Source organism: Rhamphochromis longiceps, linkage group LG8, assembly GCF_057381845.1.
Source record: "Rhamphochromis longiceps isolate RC_006_pf linkage group LG8, R_longiceps_female_GT1.1, whole genome shotgun sequence".
Classification (NCBI taxonomy): Eukaryota; Metazoa; Chordata; class Actinopteri; order Cichliformes; family Cichlidae; genus Rhamphochromis; species Rhamphochromis longiceps.
The window spans coordinates 11,888,357-11,898,301 of NC_140564.1; the positions used below are offsets into that span (position 1 = coordinate 11,888,357).

The 9,945-nt window shown below is 42.0% G+C and overlaps 1 protein-coding gene across 1 annotated transcript; it reads right to left on the reverse strand.

The window, feature by feature from the left end:
* Positions 1-523: 523 nt before the first annotated feature.
* Positions 524-4,338, reverse strand: tnfrsf13b (TNF receptor superfamily member 13B). Its single transcript, XM_085415233.1, has 5 exons — positions 4,283-4,338; positions 3,185-3,315; positions 2,817-2,933; positions 2,371-2,622; positions 524-2,295 (listed from the first exon to the last, which is right to left on the reverse strand). The coding sequence occupies exons 2-5, from the start codon at positions 3,294-3,296 to the stop codon at positions 2,033-2,035; spliced, it is 744 nt and encodes a 247-aa protein (XP_085271359.1). The 5' UTR covers positions 3,297-3,315; positions 4,283-4,338; the 3' UTR covers positions 524-2,032.
* Between the last annotated feature and the right edge of the window lie 5,607 nt (positions 4,339-9,945).

Here is a 9,945-nt window from a genome sequence, read left to right on the forward strand (position 1 = left end):
GTCCGAAAGTCAGACGCAGGAGCGGTGTACAGCAAGCGCTTCAAATTCTTATTAGAAGACCCAGAGCAGAGTAAATCCTCTGAAATGCTGTATAGCCGTTATGACACTACCCATAACCACATTATTATTCATCTTTGGCTCTCTTGCACAGCATGTGGGGTTTTTTTTTTTTTTTTCGGTCACCCATAAATGGTTACAGCAGATGGCCGCCCCTCCCTGAGCCTTGTTCTGCTGGAGGTTACATCCTGCTAAAAGGGAGTTTTTCCTTCCCACTGTCACCAAAACTCTTGCTCACAGGGAGTCAAATTATTGGTGGGTTTTCTCTGTTTTCTTTGTATTATTGTAGGTTCTTTACCTTACAATAAAAAGTTCCTTGAGGCAACTGTTGCGATTTGGCACCATATAAATAAAACAAAAAAACCCTGAAAATTGAATTTGGACGCTGACTCACGTTGCCACTTGACATCCACAGTCATATTCAAAACTAGTCATGATGTCACAAAGTCACACTTGTAAGCTTGACTGGCAATATTTATTCATTGTAGCTATTGCAATATGCGGCCTGATGATTTACATTTACACATTCACAATGACATTAAGCAAAAGCAACATGACAGAAAACCTATAAGCATGTTTCATATGTGGAAATATGAAGTGAAGCATAAAGTTGTATTCATGTTCAAGTGTGTTATTTTCACACCACAGTCGAGGGAAACCTGAACATCCTTTGACTACGATGACCTGGATGACTGAGAACCTTCACAGACATCCTGCTGTTATTTCCCTTTAATTCCCGGTTTTCCCAATTGGGTCGATACATATAGAAAAAAAAACCATTCCCACCTGATCCCTTTAGAATCAGCTGGTTTTTTACAGCATAAAGATGACTAGTAGATAAGATGGCTCATCTACTATCAAAATGTAGATAATAATAAGACCTTTCATATCAATTTCATATTTGTTATATCATTTGACCCTTTAAAAAGTGCACTTTGGGTAAAATTGATTTGGTTTCATGTGCTTACTTATGAAGGTTTTTTATGAGGGTTTAAAACATGCTGGAAAAAGAACTGGAAACACAAATTTAAAGGCGACAAATTTCAACACACACGCACATGTGTATTTATATCCTTGTGGGGGCATCTCATTGACGTAATGGTTTCTCTAACCCCTTACCCTAACCCTGACCATCAAAAATGAATGCCTTACCCTGACCCTAAACGTAACCATAACCTAATTGTAACCCCGACACTAAAACAACAATTTGAGTCTCAAAAAAGCCTTCAAACTCATTGGGACCGAGATCGGTCCCCACAAGGGCTGTCGGTCCCCACAAGTATAGTAAACATCCAATGTTTGGTCCCCACAAAGATGTTAATACCTGTACACACACACACACACACACCATAAAAATCCTTAAAATCAGACAATTTTTCCAGCAAAGATATAATTACGGTTTTTGTATTAAAAGTGAGTGTGAAGGTTTCAGTATAAATTATGAGTGAAGGAACTGAGAGGTCAAAAAACGGTTTGTGAACTGTTGTTATAAAGCTGGGAATTTTCACCCTCTCCATCTTTGTGTCTTGAGACTACGTTATCAGGGGAGGGACTGATCATTAACCAGTCATAACACTCTGGGTCTCTTTTCTGGCTCTCAGAATCACCAAATTCACATGAAATTGAGTTAATATTTGATTTCATAAGATCTGAAATGAGTGATGGAGCTATAGGATTTTCCGGAAAGTGTTAAACAAGTGCTTAAAAGAGTACAGTTAAGGTCAAGGCTGAGGGCTTGGTTTCGCCCCCTGGTGGTCAGTAAATTCAACCTAGACGCTATGTCCATATTATATTTATAGTGACGGACTGATTTGTCACATACTGTGATGGTGTTTGTAGCATTTCGTTTTTAGGGGTTTTTTTTGTTTTTTTGTTGTTGTTTTTTTACCCCCAACAAAATATCCAGTATATCGACAACCTTCTCTGATGGATCAGAGACACGGTAATTAATTCCAGTTCACTTGCACCACTAAACTCATCCCACTGCTGCCTCCTCCTGGACCTTCATGTCGTAGGTTCGGAAGCTCTGCTCCGTCCAGCAAGCCCCTCCGTTTTGGGTCTGGGCTCTTTGGAGGACAGCTTGCTGGTAGAGCACAGGAGGGTCTCTGAGCGTCCTGCTGTGAGCCGGGCCTCGCACGTTCATGTCGGGGAAGCAGTGGACACACACGCAGGTCTCTGTTGGCAGGGAGTCGTCTGATGGCTCGAGGTTAACGGGGCAGCTCGGAGACATTAGAATATCTATAAGTGAAGAAGGCAGACCCTCGTTAAACTGCTCAGCGTTTCCAATGGTTTTTTGGTTCATTCCAGACTAACCTTTGGAGCTTTTTCCAAGTTGCCCAGCTGGAATACCAGTCTCCTGTCCCAGCCTGGCCTCGCTCTCTTTCTTCTTCTTGGATTGACTGCCCTGTGTGGATCCTTGGTTAGAAGTTTTGGCCTTGCCTCCTCTAAGAAAGGCTACAAAGGCCAGAAACAAGCTAGAAAACAGCAGCGCCAGGCACACAGCCAGCAGGGAGTAGATGAGGATATCAGAGTCTTTCAGTGTGGAGGGTCCTGCGACAACTTCAGCTAGGAAAGAAGGAGGACAGATCTTTTGACTGAATGCTTCTAGATTCATATGTCAGGTATATAAGCTCTGAACAATGTTAGTCAATCAGAACAATTTGATAAAGTTTTGATATTTTCCAATACTTCCTTCTTTAAGGTTTAAAAACACAGAAAAACCCCATCAGGACAAAGGTCACTGAGGGGTCAGCACTCACTCTGGCAGTGTGGGGCGCATTCTGGAGGATGTGTGCCGCAGATCTCTTTACACTCTATACATTTGTTTAGCAGCTTATCGTAGTAGTGGCCAGGTTGAGTCTTACAATTTACAGCCTCTGATGCAGAAGGAGACAACGTGAGAGAAGAAGCAGAAGACATGTAAGAAACTGAACTGTGTGGGTTTAAGAGTATCTCTGCTGTTGCTATTACCTTCAGGAAGAAAGTCAAATATCAAAAATACATGTTACATCTATATGTCTTCAAGTTTGTGTGTAATTCTAGCTGGATTTTAAGTTGCAATCTTGGAAAAGTTGCATTAAAAAAAATGCCCCTGCATGTGTCTGTGAATGCATGTGTGTGCTCTCACCACAGAAACTTCTGCATCTGCTGATTACAAGTGATTTCTGACATGTCCCCAGACAGTCCATACACCCCACCAAAGCATCCCGATACTGACCTTCAGCACAGCCTCCACCCATCGGCCTGATAACCCTCACACTGAAACACACACACACACACACACACACACACAAAGGGACCAAAACAAATGGTTTTATTATTTTCTTTCTGTCTTTGTGACTTGATCTCTATGAAAAGTTTATTTGTAAAGAAACTTTTAAAAGATGGGTGGCTGTAAACAAGCAGCTGTGGCATTGGCTAACTACACATTATGTTGGTTATTTTATGTGCGTGTTATTCTGGTATTTATATATATGAAAGCAAAGCAGCTGTGATATGTAATGTATGCAGTGTAGTGGATTAGACTGCTAGCTCCATCCTTGACCCAGTGAAACTGTATTATTTTAGAAATCGAGGCTTTACTGAGAAATATCTCAGTTTTTGTCCTCTTTTTGTGTTTTCCACACATTTTTGGAGCAAAACTTAGCATAGCTACAACCAGCATCCTTTTAGAAATCATGTACTTTCTTCTTAAGCATATTTTTCTTTGCTCCAGTGAGCACTGAGTCATCCAAGTGCAAAAAGATGCAGATCTCTACACCACCTCCGCCCCGCGCTGCTTTCACATAGAGCGCTAAGACTAATGCCCGGGTATATCCGTCACACCCCAGCGAGCAGCACTCTGTGTCTAATTCAGGATTCATATACAGTATGTTCTCTCTTTAACTTTCAGAAACACATAAAGTCCCCAGCGTCTGAATTCAGAGTACCTTTTAAATGCACTTAGCCATTTCTGTGCTTATTTATGGAGGGCGTTTCTTATTGTTTTGATGTTTGGAATCTACAGAAGGACGTAAACTGCGTTCAAACTGATAGAAAACATTGTTTCTTGTTATAAAAGCCTCAACGAGCCGCTTGGTTTGTTATGAAGGTCCTCTATGGGAACTTAACCAGCACTCGATAAATGGATTTGATTCTCACCTGCGTTTCAAATGCTAACGAAGCACATTTATCTTACTTGAGCCGCTGCTATAGGCTGTTAATGATGTTGGCAGAGATGACTTACCAAGCGAGATGAAGACGCGGAGGGAGAATCCTTGATTTGAAGATGAGAGTGACACAGGCCTGTATTTCAGCGTGGAAGCTAATTTAAATATACACTTAGTGCCAGACTGGGGACTTCCCCCTATGCATGAGGAGGATCCTCCCACTTAAACACACACACACACAGAGTGAGGTCAGACAAGAAAAGTGCCTATATATTGTAGTCAGTTTCCCTTGGACTGTATTTTGAGACTGAGTGTAGTCCATATAGTAAACACGATGTCTGGTACTGAGTGTCTGGCACATGGAAGTGTGAGACAGTTCACTGCACTCTAGTGACCTCCACAGTCACCTGACCGGAGCACTCTTGGGATGTGGTGCAGCAGGAGATTTACATCATGGATGTGCAGCTGATCAAATCTGCAGCTGTGTGATGCTGTCATGGCAATATGGACTAAAACATCTGAGGAATGTTTCCATCACCTCGGTGAATCTGTGCCGTGAAGAATTAAATCTGTATATAAAGTGTCTGAAGGTTGTAGAGGGGTTGAATCACTTTTGGAGCGAGCTACAAGAGGCTGTTAGGAGAACTCGTCATTATTATTTTAGTCCTTTTCCACTTAATTACACTTGAACTACATAGAATATGAAATACCCTCTACATCTTTTTTTAAAGAATATAAAACATTCATTAAAAAAGAAAAGATATATGGCCTAGAGCTGAGACGCCACATTTATTCCAGTTTGATCTTAAGTGGGCCAGGCCACGTTTAATCCCTGAGATAGTTTAATATCAGAAAAAAAAGTCCAATTTCGACAAAATGTATAAATTTTTGGGGAGGGGGATGTTTTTTATATGATAATAAAAACACTGCTGTAGTAAATGCAAGAAATCTGTCAGCACGAGTCTCTGGGCTTAATCTGCAAGAGGTAAATGTGTAAAATTATAAACAGAAATTTCTTGTTATTCACAGAAAATGTCTGTTTTTACATTTCTATTGTAGTGAAAAAAAATTGATTTAATTTTGGGGGAAATTGGACCAAGGTTGAGTTTAAATAGGAAAATCAGTCAACACTTTGTGTTACCCACAATTTTTTATGGATCGTCTTCAGAAGTGACATCGACATACTGGGCCTTGGGAGACATGAGTTTCTAGGCTGGCTACGCATGTGACCTCATTGTTAGCACCCACCAACGACACCATAACAGGCTGATGTTGTCATGAGGCGACTTTTGTTGTGATTTGGCGCTATATAAATAAAATTCAATTGAATTGAATTGAATATTGTAATAAAAACAAACTGATGTGACCATGATCATGGAGAGGTCTTCATTAGTAGGAAACTTAGAAAGAAAATACAATTAAAAATACAAAATTTATGCCCTAACTCACATTTTATAAAAACATCCAGTGGGCCAGATTGGAGTCTTTACAGGGCCAATTCTGGCACCTCGAACTAGAATATAAGCAAAGTTTGCCTTTTAGTCCTTTAGTGTGTTTTTAGATCATTGTGCAAAATGCTAAAATGCTGCTACTACAGATCAAAGTGTTTTACTTTGTTAAACTAGAAAAATGTGCCAATTTAATCATACTAAAAAAACCTTTTTAAATAAGAATTAAGATTTGTGCAGCTCCGTGTTCCAGTCTTCGCACACGGAGCTCCTACAGTGACTCAGTGTTGACAGATATTAATGCACTGCTGAGCGTGCCTCACACTTGTTGGGAAGATGTGAGTAAACTTTCTCGACATCAGTGTGAAACTGCCGGGCAGTTCCACACCATGTGTTTTACACTACGCTGAGCACAAACCATGACTGCAGTGTCTTATCTCTGCTTCAGTTCTCATATGAACAAGGATTTGCGTACAAAGATTTGTGTCTGTCTAAAACTGAGACCGAATACAATGAACTATTTTTAAGCAAAGCGAGAACACCTGATCTTGGTAAAAATGTGCCTTTGACGTGGAGATTTAAACCTCTCAAGCCCTGCACGGCTTTATCTCAGCTCCATCACTGAAAGGTCCTTTTTGTGATTTGAGATCCCCTCAAAAAAGTTCGCTTGCAATATACTATTAAAAAGTCACTGCTGGCATTAGATTGAAACTGAGATTAGTAAAGAGGGCGATTTGGACGAGTGTGGAACTAAAATGTCAGTTTGTAAGACAATGATTAATCTCCCAAACCCCGAGGGAGACCTGGAATAAAAGGTTTCAGATATGAGTCTGAGATTTTCAGGGAGGATCTGCTAAGCAGCTGTAAGAAGATAACGGAAATTATGTGGCGAGATGTCATTAAAAGGTGTTAGTTTTGTTTTAGAGCACTCTCATTTAGTTCTGCTTTCTGAGACTGTTAGTAATACAAAGAGTCCACTGCTCCCCCTCCCCGATAAAACAACTGCAGGTGCAGAAGCTTATCCCAGTGTGCATCCCTGGTCAGACCACGCAGAGAGACAAACAAGCCTTCACACTCACATTCACATCTATGGCTGATTTAGAATCACAAATCAGCCTAACATGCATGTGTTTGATCTGTGGGAGGAAGTCAGAGCACCCAGAGAAACCCCACACAGGGACAGGGAGAACATTCAAACGCCACACAGCGAAACCCAGGACCTTCATCTATGGGCGGCGCTGCTGTATATCATGGTCATCTATCAAATAAATAAAGTCAAGAAATGACAACCACAACTTTGAACGCCATCAGCCCGTAGGAGTGCTTATTTCACTTGCAGGGTCACGGTACCACACTGGCTTCCCACTCATCGAAGCCTGAGAAACTGACTCAGTCTCTGACCCTGAGGCTCTGTAGCAGAAAAATCCAACAATCTAGAGCCAGTCCTGCACAGTTCTACCAGAAAAAGAGTGTATAAAGCACTTTATACAACATGTCTCATTCATCCAGTCAGACACAAGCATTCCCCACCCCTGCTATATCTAAGTGTTTTCTAATGTTCACTAATAAATGCCTTGGAGAATAATTTGGGGTTCAGTTCCTTGCCCAAGAGTACTTTAGCATGTAAACTGAAGCAGCTAGGGATTAAACCACCAACCTTTTAATTTGTAGGTGCTCTACTGCTTTACTGCTCGAGCCACAACCACATAAATCTGCTGGGCCTTGAGTTAGAACCAGTAATGTGCAGGAAATAGTGCAGGAAACCTCTAATGATTTGCAGATGCAGTTTTTCATCCAATGAAATGTGTCACAGCTTCTGTTAGTCAAAATAATTCTCAAAGGCGTTCAAAAAGTGGCCTGGTTTTCAAAAGGAAACAGGCAGGACCTTTGCACCAAAGCCACACTGGTGGAAGGTGTTTGTTAAGAAAGACTGACAGAACAAAGCCAATCAATGGCTACATAAACAAAAGAGGAAACACGGCCATTAAAAATGCATATTAACAAACAAATTCATCACTGGGATTCAAACTACAGGAGCATGCTTGAGCAAGTGAGCCGTAAATAATCAACTTCCACTTTGGCTACATCTGTATGTAAAACACCTAAATGCAAGTCACCGTGTGAGAAAAAAAGAAGCAGAATTTGAGGAAGAGCTGCACATGGATGACTCGGCTCCATGTTGACTCACAGTGAAAGCAAAAGATTGGTCATCAGATTTGATCTAATCTGCACCAAAGTGTTAAATGCAAAATAATGGAGAGAAGATGTCAAAGATTTAAACAAAATCAAAACAAAACAAACAAAAAACAACAACAAAAAAAGAAGAAATAGTTTGATAGGAAATATTTTTGCATCACCAAGGTGGTTCCCATAGAGCTATTAGCAAAAAACGTCCCATATAAGTGATTTACAGTAGATGAGCTGAAGTATCTGAAAGTCATGTCCCTCAAAAAAAGGAAACAAAAATCCAACAAACACCTGACAGGACCATAGAGATGGACTCTTCAGCTGATCTATCTGCAGTTCACCCAAACCTCTTAATAGAGGGGGGTCTTCTTAACGAAGAGAAACAGAGGGGGAAAGCCTCAGGTGTGCTAAAATACACAAGAATTGAACTGAAAATCAGTGGCAACCGGTCTGTTGGAGAGATGAGTCCAAATTTGAAACTTGTAGCTAAAATCAGCTTCAAGGATGGAAGTCAGGAAAGATACACAGCAGTAAGTGTCATTGTTCCATTGTTTCATGGAATTATGAACACAGAAAATTATAGTTCGATTCCGCTCCACCACACAATATGATGAAAGTCTCTGATTGACTATAGTTTCACTCTTCACCGTGACAATTCAGTTCAGTTTCTTTTCAGTTTTAATTACACAATGCCAAATCACAATTTGCCTTAAGGTGCTTAATGTTGTTTTTATACAGAAAAAAACCAATGACATCTGGCTTAATGGATAGAGCTGGGCATCATCTGCATAGCAGTGAAAATTTATGCTATGGCTTTGAACGATAGTACCTAAAGGAAGCATGTATAATATCAACAGAATTGGTCCTGGTGAGGAACCCTGTGGAACATGTCAATGATCCCAAACATACTGGCCAAATAGAGAAACACACATTACACACTATTAGTCATGGACAAGCCTCTGCAGAGCCCGGACTTCAACATTATTGAAGCAGTCTGGGATCAAATGGACAGTGAAATGAACAAAAGGCAAGCAACATCCGAAAACTGCTATGGTGTGGGTCTAGGGACCCAGGGCTCATGTATTTTTGTATTTTGTATGTTTATTTTTCCATATGTAGGGTTTTGGTTGTTTTAAATAAATCGACTCTCCTTCACAATAAGAGTCCAGCGTTTGGGTCCTTCTTACCTCAACTCCACGGTCTGCCATTGCAATCCGTGACAGTTTAATCCCGCCATAATGGACCTGGCGGACTCAAATGTTGCCTCAGAGAAGGAGTTGTTCTCCCAGCTCTGGGATTACTGCTGAAGCATAATCCAGACTGCGAGCAAACACCAGAGACAAATAGAGGTAGTGTTTTTTGATAACTTCCTGTCATCCTCTACCTTTTCTGTGAGCTTTTTGGATATGAGAGTAAGCTCCAGCTTTGAGCTGTTTGGTTTGGGCAGTCTGAGCAAGGAGGATTTGGCTGCCCTCCTGGGAGCCCTTGCTTCCTGTTTTTTTTCTGCATCGACGGACGGTTTTCCCACCGTCGCTTGCTGCTCACTTGTTGGAACCTCGGAAACTAAAGACTGTTTCTTCCCCGTTCACTGGCAATGCTAAGCCTGCTAAATGTGGAGAGAGAGCGGTTTTGGCTAACCTGTCCACTGTGGGTTTCTCTGAGTCAGTGGGCCTAGAGACTGTCAGTGGGCCCTGTAGCTACTAACTGTGAATCTGTTATGAGTAAACCAGGCTGAGGCTGCCACACCACCATCATCACAGATGCTCATGGCAGCTTCGCCACCATCATCTCCACCACCTGTGGCTGCCACACCACCATCGCCATCGCCTCAACCATCTGCAGCTGCCGCCCCGCTTGGGGGGACCCGCACAGCCCGAGCTGGAGGACAGCACGCCGGGGGTCTGTGGGCCGTCTGCTGTGCCTCAGGATGTCAAGGCACCTGGTTCTGCCTCGTCTGGCCATGCATGCCGGCCATCCACCAAGTTGCCCGGGCCATAGCCTGCATGACCTGAACGTCATGGAGCGTCTGCTGTGCAACGCTGCCGCCACTGGACCCGCGGACGGCCACCTGAGCCGCTAAGTTGCTGCCAAGGGATCCGCGGCCG